At 41.3% G+C, this 20,266-nt stretch overlaps 1 protein-coding gene across 2 annotated transcripts in view; it reads left to right on the top strand.

Annotated features, from left to right (window-relative positions):
• BFSP1 (beaded filament structural protein 1) overlaps nt 1-20,266 on the top strand; it is a 48,243-nt gene that overhangs the window by 10,670 nt on the left and 17,307 nt on the right. For both annotated transcript variants that reach the window (XM_067564662.1, XM_067564663.1), the window contains exon 2: nt 6,855-6,915. In XM_067564662.1, coding sequence (XP_067420763.1) covers nt 6,855-6,915 — 61 coding nt within the window. The remainder of the gene's footprint in view (nt 1-6,854; nt 6,916-20,266) is intronic.

The raw sequence follows: 20,266 nt of genomic DNA on the forward strand, positions 1-20,266 counted from the left end.
AAACTGCCAGAAGGCTTGTGGCAGTAGGAGGAGAGACTTTCCCAGTATGGGAGACAGCGCTTCTCTCCAGAAGGAGAGCAGCAAAAGGAAAAAAAGAAGGGCGACTACTCCCTCCCTGCCCCCCCGGAGGGCTGCACCACCACAACTGCAGCCCCACCGAAGGAGCCAAGGCAAGGTATTCTGCTGGGCCTTGGGCAGGTGGTCGGACGGACCTTCCTTAGGCCCAAACCAAGACCCATCCCAAACACTCTAGGACAGAGACGCTGAGGGGAAAACCAAAAGATTCATTCAGCATGGGGCAGATTTACCCCAGGCCTGTCCCGCCAGAGGAGACAGCCCTAGCCCAGCAAGACTGAGGGGGTGCTTTTCCACAGTTATGATCAAATCTAAATGATATTCCTTCCAAATCGGAACCCTTTTGTGAAGCAATGACGACTGTGTAACTTGTAATAAGAGGTACTGGGCACAACTTTAGTAGCACAACAGCTGGAATGTGTCAGATAAGAGGCACTCCATAGTCGGTAATCAACTGCAAAGCCACTTTCCAACCTCATCTGCAGAAGCAAGTGCTTTTGACTTGCTCTGAGTGAGAGGTGGCCAGGGCATATGACACTGCTTAATGCACTACTGGAAGGTGTTCAAGTGCTTTGATGGTGAGCTCAGTATATGAACCTGAACAGAATAGAATAGAACAGCACAGTAGTTAAGAGCTTGGAGGAGGTGGTTGTGCATGTAAACAAAATCTCATCCAGCTAAACAGTCCAAGACCATCCTATACTCATTCCATCGCCCTCAACATCCACTAGCCCAGAGTCAGCCTAACAGCATCCCAATGCATGAGAGCAAGGGGCTCGCTGATATCTGATAATGTGTTTTAGCTGGCCTGACCAGTTCAGTGTAGCCCAAGTCACTAATTTCATAGTCTATATCTAAAAGATGTCATGTAAGATATCAATAGAAAGCTAATAACATATGGATCATTAATATTATTGTGTGGTGTATGTATGGCGGACAAATTCAAAATTACAAACATATTGGAAATAATGTTATCAAAGTGCACCTGACAGGCAGGGCTAAAGTTACCCCACCCTAGACAAAGGAATGTGGTCCAGCCCTCTAGAAGATATTTCCAAGGTACATTGAGACAATGGACATGCAAATTACATAGAAGGTCAGCAGCACCATGAAGACATCAGGGGGAGGACACTGCAGGAAACAAATCATTTTAACAAACACCAGAGGGAGAAGAGGCCAGCATGAAACTTCCAACAAGAGACTCCATGTCGCTTTCCTCACAGCTTGAATGAACTTTACTTGAGGAGGGGGCTAACCTTCAGAAGAATCCATCTAAAAGATTTACTCGGCTATAAAGAGCAGGACAGAGAACCTCAAGTTACATTTCACCTAAGAAGACAAAGGAACTGAGCATTTTGAGCTTTGTGGGAGATCCTGACCAGAGGGATTGGTCAGTCATCTTGCGGGAAGATAGATTGGTAAGGAAACTACCATGAACAAAGGCTGTAGCTTGTTTTGTTAAGTCTTAGCCTCTAGAAAGCATTTTTCTCTTTTCTTTGTTTGCTATCTCTATCCTTTATGGTTGAACTCACTTATAATCCCATCTCCTTTGTTAATAAACTTGTTTTACTTTTAATCTAAACCAGCCAGTGATGTGTTTGATTTAAAGTGAATGTTAACTCCAGTTAATGTGGCAAGATGCTGGGTATTGTATCTTTAAAGAATAAACTAACCTTAATATCTCTCTGAATGGTCAAGGAGAGAACTGGACATTGCAATGCACACAGTTTTGGGAAAATTCAGAGCTGGCGGGTGTTGGGCTCATTTTGCCAGGTGTAACCAAGGCTGGTGGAGGCTAGAGAGTGACTGGGGGGTGTAATAAATAGGCTGCTGGAATCAGAATTGCTGAATGAGAGCTGCTTAAAGACATTCAGTGCATGGTTGTGTGCTGGCATGAAGCATCCAGACAAGACAACCACAACAGCAGAGCATTCTGAGGCAGTCAGAGTTACAGGGCAAGCGGTGACACAGCTCCTCCATGGTCTGGATTTGCACCCTACCACGTGACACCCACCTAGAAGAGGGATGCTTTTACACATAGTGAAAGGGCACAACCGTACTCTGGAGCAGTACACTACACAAAGGGGAAGCATATCAGTGACACTACTTTATTATGAGTGATGTAAAGTAAGAACTAAATAAGGAAGATTTCAGGATTGGGACCATTGTTCTTGTTAACACAAGTAGTAGTCCTTATCTCAGAGATAAGCAGTATAAGATATGTCATGTATATTCTTAGTCTTCAGGCAGTTTTTAGGCAGGTAGGCCAACTAGGCAGCGTTGAAGGCCAGGGCCTGGACCATGAATTGGATCCAGCACTGAGTGGCTGTGCAGTACTGTGATGTTTTCTTGTCTATCGGTTCTGCTTAGGAGACAAGCCATTGCATTCTGAGCCAGACTCAGCTCCCGTAAACCTCCTAGTGTCAGTCCCAGGGACAGAACATGGATATAGTCCAGCCTTGAATATCAAGGATATGGATCATTGTGGCTAAAACTACATCTGTGAGGAACAGGTGCACTCTACTTGTCAGCTGGAGAGCGGAACAGATATTTCCAGCCACTGCTAAAGCCTGGCATTTCAGCAGTGGAGATGAGTCCAGTATAACTCACAGACTGTGCATGTCCCTCACATTCAATAGGCAGATGCCCTCAATTAAAGGGAGTGTCCAGGGATTCTGCTAAATATTCAGAATCTGAGGGGTGGTGGCAGAATTCCCACACTGATAGCTCTCTGACAGCTGAAAGAGGAAAGCAATGTTGTTGTGGATCTTTTAAAGATCTGCTCTGCCTTACTTGAATCAGGCAGCTTCTTTGAAGGACACCTATTAGCTTTTTCCTGCTCCTACAGCAACTAATACCCTATATGCAGCAACACAAGGGAAACAGTAGCCTCTGCATTGCTGAATTCTTCTCCTTGCTGCTTGGCAGTGGACTGTCCAGCCTTTGAACCACACTGCAAGCTAAGAATCACATTTATATCAGGAATAAGGATCTCAGTACCTTTATCTGCTTCATGAGGGCCCCAAGATGACTTTGCAGACATTAGCCTTCAGCTCTTCAGTTCCAGCCCCTCAGACATATGTTTCATGTCAGCACAGATGCACCAGTTAGCTTGTCCACAAACTGGCTTGCCCTTTCTCTGTTCAAGATTTTCAAAAGTGACTAGAGATTTTGGTTGTCACAATTTTTGGGTGCCCAACTGGAGGCAATTTAAAGGGACCTGTTTTCAGAAAGCACTGATTTCTCACCCTCTGAAAATAAGGTCCCTTTAAGGTGGTCTCCAGTTGGGCAATAAAAAATGAGACCAAAAATCTTGCTAGCATGTGATTTGTTCACTTTTGGGGATGGTCAACTGGACATTAGTTCTGAAGAAGTGCAGTTTCCTGTATATTTTTTATTGATGCACATATTTTTGCACGATTGGGCTCCAGGATAGAAGAAACAGCTAGAGAGAAAGCGAATAGAATAGAATTTTATTTTATATAGACCTTTCTTATGGGAAATATACTAAAGAACTTTATAAGTCAACAAATACTATAAGATCCTGGCAGTATAGTGAGTGTATAAAGCCAGGGCAGTAACCATGCATTTAAACATGTGATATCCATGTGTATGTGTGAAAGACTTTCTCAGAAGTCTCTTTTAGCATACAGAGAAGAGCAGAACAGACTGGGCAGTGATTTAAATCTCTTCCAGAAGATGGGTCACTGTAACATCACAGTATATTGAGTGTAAAGCTCTATCCTTGTATGATACATGAACTCACAAGAGCGTGTGGTATGGAGTAATGTATGTGTGCTATAATAGCCTTCTTCTGCCATTCGCATTTGGGCTAAATATATTTCAGTTAATGGGACTTTATGGAAATAGCAACAATGAACCAGAATCAAGACAGCCCCTCACCCCACAGATCACAGCAGCCTTGAATTGTGGTGGGGTTGAGATCTGGACTCTTTCTGTCAGCCTCATCTCTATTAAATTCTGTTGGTTATATTACCGAGAGAGCAACATTTTATCATGGCGGTATGATTTTCATGAGGTGCTATGATCTGCTTCATTTTTTCCCAGTTGCCTGAATATATCTATGTAAATTAATGAACTGTTTGCTGTCAACTACACATTGAAGAGATTTACAAGATCTAACAAAATTTGTTTTGGGTCAGCAATTTAATAAAGCTACATAATGAATATGGTCTTAACTCAGATGATGAATAGCTTTGCTGGTTTACTGTGAAACATTTGGACAGCTATTGTGATTTACTGACAACTCTGCTTTAGGAAGTTATAGAACAGCATTTCAGCAGAAAACAGTCGTGAGCATATGAAAGCTAGGGTGAAACTAAGCAACCCTTTAATTTTTTTACCAGTTTGCTAGCAGTTCCCAGTTCACTACTGACACTGAATAATAGCATTGCGTCCTGCCCTTACAATACTGTGATGAGGTTTATTTAGCCCCACCCCCACCCCTTTCACATTTGTAAGGGGTCTGCAGAGAGACAGGATGGTCCATTTGTTGGGTGCTAGCCTAGGACATGGTACAACCCACTTTCAACTCCCAACTCTACCACCAACTTCCTGTGTGACCAGGGGCAAGTCACTTAAGGTGAGACCCACAAAGGGTAGTCAGGCTCAGCAATGTGGTGCTTAACTGTAGGCACTCTGCTGCCTAGGGGAGTCCTCGCCCCAAGTTAGACACCCAGATTCCCTCCTTGAGAAGCATGTGGAGAATGAGGGGCCTTATGATTGGGATTCACAGAAGTGTGTGCTGAGCAGGGAGCTGCCTAAATTCCCACTGTCTAGTGGGAAATGGCAACCGAGACTGGAGTGTGATCTATGCCCCACCCCTCAAAGGGAGTTAGGCACTTCAACCTGGGCTGGAAGAAGTGCTTTCCTCTTCTAGGGATTCGCAGCTGTGAACCCTTTCCTGCACGTAGGTGTCTATGCCAGATCAGTCCTTTCTCAATAGCCCAGTGGTTAGTTCACTCCCCAAGATGCAGGAGACTAGGGCACAAATTCCCATGCTACCTCATTGGGAGCAGAGTCTTCCTCCTCCCACGAGTGACTAATTACAGGGCTATAGGGTTTTCTCGGAGTGGATCTCTCTCAATAGTTATTGGGTCAGAAAGAGGGTGAGAATGACTCTATAGCCTAGTGGTTAGTGCACTCTCCTAGGAGACCCAGGTTCCAGTCCATGCTCCAATGAATATTTAAGTATTTTATACAAAATGGAACAGCTTTGACAGGAGAGAATGAATCTAGCATTTAACGAAAGGAATTACCTAGTGACTGGACAGGTATCTTGGAAACCATCAACTCACCTGGAATGAATTGATGATTTCAGGAGAGAGTTGAAGGATTAAATTAACAGGGAGAGAGAACTTTCTTCTGACTCTTTGATGCTTTCCTCCCCAGTTAAGCCTCAGGCAGTATGAGGAAATGTTCCCTGCCATAGCCTGTGTTATACCTACTCTATTGATAAACAGAAGATATCCATTCCCAGGGCTGACTAACCATATTTTAAAATGTTTAAAGTAGATGATGAAAAGATGGTAATTTCCTATACTTCTGTAGTAGAAATTACTGCAGGGAGTGAGGAATAAGCAGACAGGCTGTAGTTATCTCACGTTTCAGCCACCAGCAACAGCTTGGCTTTGACGAGCAATTTGTTCAGTATTTGATGATAAAATCTTGTTGTATTGTATGTTTCTAATTGTTTTTTAATTACATCATCTAATTAAATTACTTCTCCTGTTAAGCATTTTATTTACAGTCTTGCTTTTCTTAAAGGAACAGAGGAGAATAATCCTCAGCAGGATTCTTTTATGCCATCTCCAAAGGAAGAACTACAATCAATAAATCACCCTTTAGGTGATTCTCTTCTTGGTGGAGAACTCTATGTACATTAAAATACAAAGCTGAAATTCTTAAAATATAACCTTGTGTGCCATGTTTATTTTCATTCAGAGAGAAGCAAAGCACAAATGATATCATTTTCTTATTTATTTATTTCCAATTTTCCCTAATACAGGAAACTTCACATATACATATGTGTGTGTTTGTGTACATATATATAGATATATATTATAATGGCATGTAAAAGTTCATTTGTTTTTTTTAGTTTCAGCAGGCAATGTTAAATAATATGCTCATTAAAATCTGTACTGGAGTTTATGAACAATATAAAATGGTGGATGGTATTAAAAAAGAAGACTCAGATCCGAAGAAAATCAAAATATATCCTGATCCTATACTTTTTACTCCCATTGAAAGCAACTGTACATCACAAATTGCAGCATTATTTATAATGGGCACAACTACAATGTCAACATTTATCAGTGATTACTGTACCACACCAGATTATCCTGGATGCACTATCACAGTTATCTCCTATAATAGTAGAATGAAATACTGACGCTATACAGTCTGGTAACTATTGGTAAATGGTGAGCACTATTGTTTGATGTAGTTTTGTATAATGTAAATCACTGACATTTTATGGGAATCTATCCTTGGTCTTTTTTGGAGAGGTCATGGCAAACATCTATCCACTTAATTGTGTTTGTTGCTTAATGAAAAAAGTACAGAGACTTAATCAAAACAAGAATTACACTCAGAATCTGAAGCTACAGATCTAATAAACCTTTGTGGACCCTGTCAAGATTCATAGTCAACTTAAATGTAAAGATTCTATATTGCAAGATATTGTAGATGGATATTATAGATACTGTGTATGTGATGAGATAAGCCATTCGACTTCATCTTTTTTGTCCTATTTACAGGTACAGAAATGAATGTGAATATCAGCAGATGCTAAAAGAGACCCTTGAATGCCTTAATAAGGTGAGCATTTTACAATGGAAAGTGTGCTGTATGCATTCACTGCTTCCTCTCATTTCATTTACTAGAGAAAATTGCTTTGATGTCCATTCAGTTTGGTCCAATTCACTTTTAAGCAGTTATTTGAATTCTGATGGGGTTTATTTTGGTAACAGCATATAAATGACTTTTTTCCCCATAGTCACACTCATTGGCCCTCACAAATCAGAAAAGGACCATTCCCATCCTCTCTCCTATTTCTGGCCATAAGCGATAAGTGTGTGCAGGTAACTTTACTGTCAGTTGCATTAAGAAATCAGAATCTAGGATTGTGCAAGAATTTGAGACCTTTCTTCATTCTCCAGTCATGGGTGATTTCTTTTCATCCTGTAAACTCTGAAGGGGAGCCCTTCGGCACAGATTTCCAAAGGTTGATTTCAATGGGAGTTAGATACCTAACCTGCTTTAGGCCCTTTTGAGAATGCCATTAGGTGTCTATCTGCATCTTTAGGCACCTAAATACCTTTGAAAGTTTGGCCCTTAAAGCCTGATCCTAAACACACTGAAGTCCTTGAGAATAGATTTTGGATTAGACCCTTAGAGAGAGGCCTCTTTGATCACTAACTGGATTTATTGTTTCCTTTGTCATCCTCCACCTCCCTAAACCCATGCAATAAAAACTTTTTAACTGGTGCCAAACCAAACCAGATCCAGTAACACAGGCCCCTTTAAGTTAAAGTTACGTGTATTAGCAAGTGCTTTGCTGGATTTTGAATATATGCTATATTTATATCTATATTTATATTTGATGATGGGCAAATATAGTGCCCATCTTCGAAAAAGGGAAGGAGGAGGATCTGGGAAACTAAAGACTGGTTAGCCTCGCCTCAGTCCCTGGAAAAATCATGAAGCAGGTCCTAAAGGAATCCATTATGAGGCACTTGGAAGAGAGTAAGGTGATCAGAAACAGTCAGCATGGATTCACCAAGGGCAAGTCATGTCTGACCAACCTGATTGCCTTCTATGATGAGATGACTGACTCTGTTGATATGGGAAAAGCAGTGGACGTGAGATACCTTGACTTTAGCAAAGCTTTTGATACAGTCTCCCACAGTATTTTTATCAGTAAGTTAAAGAAGTATGGGTTTGATGAATGGACTAGAAGGTGGATAAAAAGCTGGCTAGATCATCGGACTCAATAGGTAGTGATCAACAGCTCGATGTCTAGTTAGCAGCCAGTAACAAGCAGAGTGCCCCAGGAGTCAGTGCTGGTGCCAGTTTTATTCAACATCTTCATTAATGATCTGGAGGATGGGGTAGATTGCACCCTCAGTAAGTTTGCAGATGGCACTAAGCTGGGGGGAGTGGTAGATACACTGGAGGGCAGGGATAGTATGTAGGGTAGGAGTGACCTAGAAAAATTAGAGGATTGGGCCAAAAGAAATCTGATGATGTTCAACAAGGACAAATGCAGAGTCCTGCACTTAGGATGGAAGAATCCCATACATTGCTATAGACTGGGGACCAACTGGCTAGGCAGCACTTTGGTAGAAAAGGACCAGGGGGTAACAGTGGACAAGAAGCTGGATATGAGTCAACACTGTGCGCTTGTTGCCAAGAAGACTAATGGCATATTGGGCTGCATTAATAGGAGCATTGCCAGCAGATCAAGGGAAGTGATTATTCCTCTCTATTCGGCACTGGTGAGGCTACATCTGGAGTATTGTGTCCAGTTTTGGGCCCCCCACTACAGGAAGGATGTGGACAAATTGGAAAGAGTCCAGCAGAGGGCAACGAAAGTGATTAGCGGGCTGGAGGACATGACTTATGAGGAGAGGCTGAGGGAACTAGGTTTGTTTAGTCTGCAGAAGAGAAACATGAGGGGGGATTTGATAGCAGCCTTTAACTAACTGAAAGAGGATCCAAGAAGGATGGAACTAGGCTGTTCTCAGTGGTGGCAGATGACAGAACAAAGAGCAATGGTCTCAAGTTGCAGTGGGGGAGGTCTAGGTTGGATATTAGGAAAAAGTTTTTCACTAGGAGGGTGATGAAGCACTGGAATGGGTTACCTAGGGAGGTGGTGGAATCTCCATCTTTAGAGGCTTTTAAAATGCAGCTTGACAAAACCCTGTCTGGGATAATTTAATTGAGGTTGGTCCTGCTTTGAGCAGGTGGTTGGATTAGATGACCTCCTGAGGTCTCTTCTAACCCTAATCTTCTATTATTCTATGTGTCTGGCTATTAGGCATGATTCTGAGTTTACTGACATCGATAGCAGTTTTGTCTGGGAACAGAGTTCAGGATCAGGTCAATAGAACAGCAATGGCTACAATGATTTACAGTTGGAAACACTCATTATCAGTAGGGTTCCTTAATATCAAGACAGATATAATTACAAACCAATAAATCAGAGAAATGAAAGCCCAAGAGAACAGATTTTAAACTCATTTCCTCTAGAGATGGGTGATATGGCTTATGTGTTTTCCCATGCAGTGCCTCATTTGCCTGTGATTTTTTAAAGCCCTTGACAGGCCTTTATGGCAACCTGCACATCTTGTAATGATCCTTCACTAATCATTGTCCTGCAAAGCATTCTCACTGTATATCTCTTGCTGTTGTGTGCCTCGGGTCACCTGCCGGGGAGCTCCACCACTATGATGATGATGATGTGGAAAAGCAGCGCAAAGAAAGTTACATTTAAATATGAATATGTATCATTTTGGTTACAAGGAGAAAAGAAATAAAAATTACTGTTCTGGTTGTTAAACTGCCACTGTCAGCATGATCGAAAGCACCATACCAATGCTCTCATTAAGAAAAGAGCTCTGTCCCAGAGGCAAAATGATCATAGAACAAAGGGTGTTTTCCCTGATCATTGTTTTGTTCTGTTTGCATTTATTGACTACTAATGGCTGAAAGCCCAGTGCTGTCAAATGAGTGTAATTGATAGTCATGTGTGTAAAAAAGATGAAAATGGCTGAGAACTTAAAAATTGGATGGTAACAGATCCCAGATCCCAGTGATTATTGAAGCTGGTAATATTCTAAACAAAAGAGCTCTCGGCTGTGCTTGTGGCTCTTTCTGTCACTTCACACTGACTCAACAGATATTCTAGGCTCCAAAGTGACACACTTACAGAGTGACAATCCTGGAATCTTATTATATAGATTAGCAATTCTTCTCAATATGGAAAGGATCGGACTTAATAGAGATCCTGTCTTTCTAGTGTCAGGTTTATTAAGCATTCAGCTAAATGATCAAAGAAATCCCTTTAATGTAATGTATTATAATTACTGGGCTCCAGATCAGAGAAAATTGCATGGGTTTGTCCGTTCTGTTTTGACAGTGTGGGAGCCTTAAGGAGATTATACAGCCTTGAGGATTGAAACTGTATCCTATCCTGCAGGAAAATGTCAATTCCCTTAAATAACATCAGGTTCCCATTTAAAAAAAGAAAGAGATGCTTCGTTTTTCTATTCCTGAAGATTGAGAGGAATTTTGAAGGAGCTGATCGCCGGCATACCATGAATGCACTTGAGCAAAAGGTTACCTTTAAGGAGGCAAACAGCCCACTGGTGGAGGCTTGATGTTGGTTTTGGAATGCAGAGGGGTCAACACAGTCAGAAGGCCATAACCTAGTTCCCTAGCTTGGCCCTGTACCAGTGCTGTCCTGTTTCCATGACAAAGAATAATACCCAGTAACATCACAGGAGCCTCAAACTGTTCTAGACATCATGAGCTCAAGATTCAGGACCAAATGTAGTCAGAAGGCTGAAGCTATGAAACTGTAAATAATACAGTTTAACCACACAGTGATAAAATGAACAGAAGAGTATTAAGGGAAAGCACAGAAAATAGCAGATGAATATTTAAGAGTTAGCACCAAGTTCTCCCTAATTCTTACCAAGAAGTAAGTATGGTCTCATTTTCAGAGCAGTTCTTTAAAGGGCCTCAAAAACATGTAAGTGGGGAACAGCATAATGACTTGAGCTGGGATTTACAAAGTACCTTAGGCAATGGGTACCCGACCCGAAAGCCACTGGGAGTTGGGTGCCTAACCCCAGTTCGGGGTGAAATACTGGCTTCATTTAAGCCGATGGGAGTTTTGCCATTGACTGAGGTGGAGCCAGGATTTCACCCCTGGTATTTAACAGCAAAGGGCCAGAGTCTGTCTCTCTCTTATGCAGGTTCTCAGTCAGAGGTGGGCCACAAGCAGCTATGTAGCCACTTGTCTGATCCTGACTTAAGACATGCAAAATTCCAGTTCCTGCATTTAAGCAAGCACAGGGACTTCCAACTTACTCCCCTAGCAACAGGGAGAAGGTGAGCAATTGCTGCTCCTCTCCTAGAGCAGCTAGGGGATCCAGCTGCCTGCACAGCAGGCAGTAAAATGCATCCTAACCAGGTGCTGTAGGAGTGAGCATGCAGCTCACACCTGCAGGAGTTCTGGGAAGGAGAATGTTCCCCAGCGCTCCCTCTGGGCTGGTGTGATTCGCCACCAAACCCTGCTATTGGGCTGAGTCTCGGCGGCAAAACTGAGCCTTGAATTATTAGCTCTGTTTCTAGTGTTTCATAAAGAGGTTAAAATGAAACATTTCCTCGCAGGTTTGTTTCCTGGATTGTTCTGTCTTCGACCACCATCAGACATGTAAACATTTCTTACTGTAAACAGATAACAAGATATAAAAACACCTCCCTACCTCACAAGGGTGTTGTAACGATAAATACGTTAAGGATGATAGAGCTTAATGTATTTAATGTGGAAGAGTTTAAGCATCTAGGGGTCTTGTTCACAAGTGATGGTAAGCAGGAGTGTGAGATTGACTGGCAGGTTAGTGCAGTGGCAGCAGAGAAGAAATAAGTGACTGTTTTCCCCATTCCCCAGGCTTGCCCCTAGAAACTGTAGACATGATTAGATGAGAACTTGCTCATAAGGGACATCACATGCAGTGCCAATTAGGCCATTCATACTAACTCGGTGGCTTATGAGTAGTAGTAGTAGTATAGCTTCAACGCTACTTAGACTCTATTGGAGAGGAGGAGAGTTTCTGCTATCCAGCCTGAATTTATTTGCTTTATAAACTATTCAAGATGATAATGTTTAAGCTGACCCTGAGTAGCCTCTTATCAAAAGAGTCAGTTAGCAGCCCTTTTTCTCCATCAGTTTTTCTTTCAATGCTGTGATCTAAGGAATGTAAACACCTACCCAGAACATAATTCTATCAGATTGATCCACTGCTTGTCTATGCCCCTAGAATCTTAAACTCTGCTCCAATCATGGGCAAGTGAATTTCAGACAGTTATAAAGTTTAAGGACAGAAGGGACCATTAGATCATCTGCTTTGATTTATATTTCACAGGCCATTAAATTTCACCCATTTACCCCTGTACTGAGCCCAATAATTTGTGTTTGGCTAATGCTTGTCTTCCAGAAAGGCATTCAGTCTTGATCTGAAGACATTAGGAGATGGAGAATCCACCACTTTGCTTGGTTTTTTGTTGCAGTGGTTAGTCAGTCTGACCGTTAAAAGTTTGAGCCTTATCTCTAATTTGTATTTTTCTGACTTCAGCTTCTAGCCATTAGTTCTTGTTATGCCTTGCTCAGATAGAATGAAGAGCCCTTTAGCCCTCAGTATTTTCTCCTGGTGAAGGTACTTAAACATTTTAATCAAGCCATCTCTCCATTTTCTTTCTGATAAACTAAACAGATTGAGTTTTTTACAACTCTCACATTTTCTCCAGTCTTTGGGTAACTTCTCCAATTTTTCAACATCTTTTTTAAAATGTGTGCACTGGAATTGCATGTAGTATTCCAGTATCAGTCTCACCAATACCATATACAGAGGTAAAATCACCTCCTTACTCCTACTCCCCTGTTTACATATCCAAGGATTGCATTAGGTTTTGCCACAGCATTGTACTGGAAGCCCATGTTGAGTTGCTTGTCTACAATATCCCCTGAATCCTTTTCACTCACTGTTTTCCAGGATATATCCCTCATTCTGTGTGTATGGCCTGCCTTCCTTGTTCCTAAATTCATGACCTTGCAATTGGCTCTGTTAAAATGTTTTGTTGAAATGGACCCAGCTTATCAAGGAATCTAGGGCACTTTATGTTACTGCCCTGTCATCATCATTTACTTTTCTTCCAATCTTTGTGTCATCTGCACATTTTATCAGCAGTGACATTGATGAAAACATTGAATAGCATTGGCCTAGTACTGGTCCCTGAGGGACCCCAGTAAAAACACCCTCTTTCTATGATAATTCCCCATTGACAACTACTTTTTCACATCTTTCAGTTAATAAGTTCCTAATCTATTTTCCTTGGGCTTAATTGATACAATATAATGCTAATTTTTCCATCAGAATGTTGAGTGATTCTAAATCAAATGGCTTACCAAAGTCTAAGTATATTACATCTATCAAAGAATATAGAATCAGGTTTGTTTGACAAGACCTATTTTCTATAAAAACATGTTGACTGGCTTTAATTACATTCATATTCTTTCAGTCTTTATAAAGTCACTCCTGTATCAGCATTTCCATTATTTTATCCATGACTGATAACAAGCTAACCAGCTTGTAGTTACCGGAGACATCCCATTTGCCCTTTTTGAATATTGGCACTACATTAGCACTCTTCCAGTCTTTTGGAATTTCCCTGGTATTCCAAAATTTATTAAAAATTAACATTAATAGGTCAGTGGTCTCCTCAGGCAACTCTTTGGGGACTCTTGGCTGCAAGCTATTTGGGTTTGCTGTTTTAAAAATGTTTTCCCTTATTAAATATTGTTTAACATCATCCTTAATTACTAGTGAACTAGATAGTACTTCTTCATCCTCATGTGATACAAGTACATCATCCTGCTTGTTTCCAAAAACAGAGCAAAATATTTATTGAACACTTCTACCTTTTCTGCATCATTAACTACAATTTTACCATCTCCATCTAATAATGAGCCTATAACAATGCCATTACTAGAATTTCCTTTGTTTCTAATATATTTTTAAAAGACTTTTTATTGGCCCATAGCCCTGCCAGCCATGAATTTTTCCCTGATGTCTTTAGCTTCCCTGTCAATTTTCTACATTTCATAACCTCTAATTTGTATTGATTGCTATGTATTTTTCCTTTTTGCTATTTGTTATAAATTGTTTTTATGTTCCTAATTACTGCCCTTACTTCATCACTGAAACAGGATGGGCTTTTAGTCAAAATTGGCCATCTATAAAGTCTTTTTAAATAACTCCCAATTTTCATTCACATTTTTCTGCCCAAATTCTCCCTCCAAATCAATTTTGCTCATAATTTTTCTCAGCTTTGGGAAATGAACCCATTCTGTCTGTCCTCAACAAGTTGTAACTGTGTCGTGAACATTCCAATCATGGGGATTGTCTCTGTAGGTTTAGTAAAATCAATTATATCAAATTTCTTTTTATCAATGAGACTTTCCAGTTTCTCTTATTTGTACCCAGACTCCAAGCATTGGTATATGAGCAAATGAAAACATTCTCCTCTTCACATTTTTTGTCACATTGAGTCAATTTGTTCACAACACACTGAGTTTGCACTGTTTTAAAGAGTTATTTTTAATCCTAATGAGGTAGAGGGAGATGGATCAGATTATGTAAAATACAATCAGAATGATATTATTAGTCTCCTTTTTTATACACACATGCACATATCTTTGCTGTCTGGGCCAGAGAGCAGCACTGACATTGTTTTGTAAGGGTTATGCAACCAGCCAATTGAGCGGAAGTAAACTCCTGCAGTAATGATGTTAAAAACCATATATATGGTAGCCTGGGCTTATCTCAGAGGCGCAGCCTAAAAAGCCTGAGAAAAGTGACTGTGAAGGAAGTCAAGTGTGCCAAGGTTTGCTGGTTGTTTAGGAGATCATCTCATTCAAAACCATTTGAAAATATTCATGTACTTCACAACAGATATTGGCACTGCTGGCCGTCATGGAAGGGTTAAGGGTGGAATCACCTTTCAGGAGAGATTGAAATCTTCTTGTGCTCTGTACAGAATGCAATTGATTCATGTTCGCAAAGTGGTGTGTGAGAAATATTGCAAAGCAGATACCTGTTCTATGGATAAACGGAGGGGTTTAAGCTGCAGTGCTCTCCATTTACTTCTTTACTTTAGCCTCTTTCATGAATCTTACATTCATCTTAGTAAAGATATATGAGAGCCACTTCTCAGCCTGCCATAGCTCCTTTTGGCGCTCTTTCAGCATAAAGGGGCTATAAAACCAGAGGATATGGCCAGCTGAGAATTTCCGTTGTGTAGGGAGAGGCAGAGTGAATGTAACATCTCTGCCCCACACCCCACTGCATCCCTGGCAAAGGGGAGTGGCCAAGGGAAAGCGGGGGTGCTCTGTTCCCTGCTGCCAATATGGCCCTTTGGGTCTTTGGGCAGGTGAGCATAAGATAGCCTACAACGGTGCTGTGAATCACCTTTTGCAAAAACTACCATTCCCCCCTCCTTCTCCCTTTGAGTCTTCAACTGAGCACAGTTCAGCAGGACATGAGAATTGGAGCCATGGACCCTTGGGCTAATCTTAGTATTTCCCATTGTGGGATGCTAATAAAGATCCTGATTCTACCAGGTTTGCATACATGGGCCCAGATTGTCCATTGTCTTTTAGCCCAGTACAAAGTGGGTGTAAATTGTTCCCACTCTGATTTGTTTACATTTTAGACCCATTCTGCATGGGCAAAGATGACTCCACAAGATACGTGGCAATGGGGAATCAGGACCACTAAGCTGAACCTTACTGTGCAAGTCGTCCTGTTGAAACTTGTGCCTCAGTCAGTTCAGAGAATCTGGCGAAGTATTTCTAAATTAGATCAGCCACTCTATTCATATTCTGTGTTATCTAATGACTCAAGAAAGAGTGAGAATCAGTGTGTGTTCTTCTAGCCATGTTACTTAATGCTCAACTTTGCTCCCCTTCCTCATGGTGAATGGTGCCTTATTGGGCAAGAAATCATAGCAATGTGAAAGGGACAAGAGAACAGAGAAATGGGAGCAGACATCGGACCAACTCCGGGAATCCTTTTCTACTTGAGATGAATGGGAGTTTTGCCTTGCTACTGGCAACAAACCCTAGGTTAACCCAACATTGACACCATCAAGGAAGAGGGTGAGAATTTGTACATAAAGATTGATGTATTAGTGAATGCTTTATTAGTTTGTTCCAACTATTTTCTTTTTAGTAAATGTGTTTTTTGTTGAAAGTACAAGGAAAGTGTCAGTTGCTTGGCTTTCTCTGCGTCCATTTTATGATATCCTGGTCACTAAGGTAGCAAAAAATCCACTGAGGAATCCATGTGCTTTCTAAATAGGAATGTATTCATAGAGAACAATACTACAGAGCTACAGCAGAGCTGCATAGAGAACAATGGCACAGCTACCTTTGTCACTATCTCTTTTACCTTATGGACCTTTATTTGATTTCAGTGAATGTATACTCTGTAGACCCATCACCTCTGAATAAGAAATAGCTTTGCTAGCAGAGGATGTAAAGGCAGAAATAATTAAGGTATCAGAAGTGGGAAAAGATTGAGTAGCCTGTAGCTCAGCAGTTCTCCCAACTTATCTCCTCAAAGCAAAGTAGTTGCTATTTACTATGCACTGAAGAAAACTACTTCCTCTTTTCTGAGTCCCATGTAAATAGCTGGGTTCTGTCACCCACATACATGTTAACTAATACCTTACTCTATGAGAAGTCCTATTAATTTCAATAGGATTATTCACCAAGTAGGTTCAACAGGCTGGATCCTCAGTTGGCTACACTGATTCATAGATTTGTAGATCTGAAGTCATTAAAGGGACCATTATGACCACCTGGGCTGCTCTTCTGCATAACAAAGGCCATAGAATTTCACCCAGTGATTCCTGCATCAAGCACATGATGTCTGGCTGTGCTAAAGCATCTCTTAAACGTCATTGTAGCATATTTTAGAAATCAGTGTAGCTATGCCAATTTATAGCATATGAGGCTCTGGCCCAACACGCGTAAGGATGGCAGAATCTGGCTCAGTGTGTTTATAGTTGACTTTAATACGTTCATTATTCCTTTCTGTACCCAAAAGAGTTTCTTTTCTGACTGTTTCTTGGAGTCCATGCACAATTAGTCAGCAAAAATCCATCCACTTGCTAATCATACATTTTGTATCTCTTTTAAGTGACTACTATGCAGTCAACATGCCTGTCTATTCCTCTAGAGCAGGGGTGGGGAACGTCCCTGGTGGTGGGGGGTAATTTGGCGGTAATTCAGCGGCGGCAGGGGGGAATTCGGTGGCGGCGGGGTTCCGTGGAGGGTGGGGACAGTGCCCGCCGCCGAAACCCTGCCGCCGTTCGCCCCCACCCTCCACGGAACCCCGCCGCCGCCGTGAAACCGCGCCGCCGCCGCCAAACTCCCCCCCGCCGCCAGGGCCACCATCAGGCCCTTGCCAGAAAAAAGGTTCCCCACCCCTGCTCTAGAGGATGAGCGGAGAAAACTATTTAAATAGAGCCCCAAGGTCCTGATCCTGTAAAATGCTGGGCACCTTCAATTCTCATGAGCCTCAGTGAGGATACAGGGCACTCAGTCCCTTGCAGGAGGAGCTCAGCTCCTCTCAGGATTGGACCCTCACTGTGCAAATCTAGGATTCATAGCAAAGAAAGCAAACTGTAATACCACAAGAATTTTTTTTTCAGGTGAAGCACAAAAAGAGTTGCCTTAGATGTGCACTCTACAGAATTAAGCCAGTAAGAGGACAAATAATGGCTTATATGGCAGAGAGTTTGAGTCCATTAACATCTTTAGAAAAGGTTTTTCAAAGCCAGGTGTACGAAATTAAAAAAAAAAAAAAAGTATCTTCTTTTGCTGTTTGCTTTCTTCTTTGAATTAAGAAAAATAGTTTGTGTCCTACCCCAGCACAATTTTCATTGCTAATCTTTCATCTTTCATGTTTCTATCCCATTTCTGGTGTATTAAACAGTGTTTTTACTTTCCTCTGCAAAATGCAGAAATAGCTTTCTTCAAACAGGGATCATTTGAATGACTTGTACTCTTTTATCTTCATTTTAATGTTCAGAACATCCCTTCTCCTGCATATTTCAGGGAGATCATGTTCTTGGAATTTACCAGCCTGTTGTAGCTCCTTCAGAACAAGTTTTATGGGTATTTTATAAGATCACCAAATGGAGATGTAAATTCAGACCTGATTCTGGCCGGTCAAATGTCTCTCTGCATCAGTACGGTTCTGCTGCACAGGGAGTCCATTTTGGAAAGTATCGCAGTGTGACCTACAATATGTGGTTGAGAGCCCAACTCCATTGGCCTACATATGACAATGCAGGTTTAGATGGGGGGGCAAGGTAGAGCATGGAGCTTGTGCTGCATGGATCCTCAGTCCTCTCCTTTCAAGCAGGTGCAGCTGCAGACCTTCTGCCAGCTGAGGAGGAAGGTTCCTGCTCCTTAGACCCCTCATGGAGATTACCAACAAATGGTTTGATACTCAGGATAGGCTCTTGTGTCACAGATTGAGAAGGGACCATTGTGCTCATCTAGCCTGAACTGGATCTGGCTCATAGTAAGCAGAGACAGGTGGAAGTGAGGACACATTTTCACAAAGGTTCACTCAAAGAGTCTTGTTTAAGACAGTTTCACAGCCTGGAGATTTGGCTTTTCTGCATAATGTGAGATGATGTTTGTTTTTCACTTAAAACATATGAAAAACAAATATGTTGCTGGGAAACATGATGCCTGTGAAGGTGTGAGCAGGCATGGAAGTGGTATGGTGGCCATCTTTCACATTTTTCTCTTGTGCATTATCGAAGATGGGAGGAACATAAAGAGCGAGCAAAACGTAGCGCACTAATGACTAGAATTTTGACTAAACCCCTTCTCATTATCCAAGTGTGAATGTGTGTGAGAGGTCTCTCTCGATGGCTGAGTCTGTTGGAGCTGTAGGATGAGCGCTTTAGCTCAAGCTATAGCTGCTTATGCATTTAGCGCTGAAGGTCCCTGGTGTGTCAGTAAAGATGGCATCTTTCACACTGACAAAAGTGTTTAGAAATATTAGGTAACTCAATTAGGGAACAAAAATAATATCCGGTGACAAAGATGACTAACCACAGATAGCAAATTACCAAATGAGCACTGAAATGCTCACAAAAGCAACCGGTTTGTGAACATTCTTTAGGATGGAATTTGTTCACACACAACATTCCGTGAGCCATCTGAATAATGGAGATGCTCACAAAAGCTTGCACTTCCAGTGTGTTTGCAGACTACTGGTGAATAGGAAAAGGGGCTCAGTTTACTGAATGAATTGTTTGTACATTTTTTACATCTTTCTATAAACAACAAACAGGGAGCCAAGGCTTGTTAGGAAGACCATTTTGCAAATAATTTATTCCATACATGTATGTGCGTGTGGTAAATTTCTGTGCCACTAGTTGCATTTCACATTATATCAAATTACACGGACGATGTTACACATCTTAGCAGGCTCTTGACAGCAGTATTCTCTACAGCAGGACATACAGCAGATATGAGATGCATATTATGCTGAGAGCAAAGCTCTGGCATTTGACATGATTGAATTGTCCATATTTATCAGTGACCCAGAATTCATATCCCCATCTCCATCACCTTATGCTTCAGCTAGTATTTGGGTACATTCAGATCAATTTATAGACATGGGAATTCAGTAGCTCTTACTCAGAAAGATAAGTCCATCTTTCTGTGCATAGTACATAGGATGAAGCCTGATTGATTGATATTTACACACATGCACCTCACTGCTATTGCTTAAAAATGCAGTTTAATCTTCTAAGCCCTGATCCTCAAAGGTATTTTTTATCAGTGGGAGATAGGGTCCTGAATACCATTGAAGATTTGGGCCTCAGATCACTGCTAGATTTAGGCCTGGTCTACACTTACCGGCAAATTTGGTGGCAGTCAACGGGAAATATGCAAGCTATGTAGAGTAGCTTGCATATCTACTGTTGACTTCCTAAAGTCTGTTCTGCACACTGTCTCCACTATGCTGCACCAACAGCAAATGTGTTCCTGTCAATGCAGCGTTACTCTTTTTCTGGGGGTGGATTTATTAAGTTGATTTCCAGATCGATTGAGCGGGTCTTCACTTCCACTCAATCAATCCCAAGAAATTGATCTGATGGCAGCGAATTTGTCACCATCAGTAAAGACATACCCTTAGCATCTAAAGTTGAAGACTTTTTTCTTTTTTAAATGCACATAAAGAATAATGAAAGAATAATACAAAGTTTAGAGAAAAATAAATGGGCGCTGTGTTGTTTTGATACAGAGTGTGAGTTCAATGAATGCGTAACTAAATCTAGCTTATTAAAA

Source organism: Emydura macquarii, unplaced genomic scaffold, assembly GCF_026122565.2.
Source record: "Emydura macquarii macquarii isolate MOO-44397 ecotype Brisbane River unplaced genomic scaffold, CSIRO-AGI_Emac_v2 contig_2676, whole genome shotgun sequence".
In the NCBI taxonomy this organism is placed as follows: domain Eukaryota; kingdom Metazoa; phylum Chordata; order Testudines; family Chelidae; genus Emydura; species Emydura macquarii.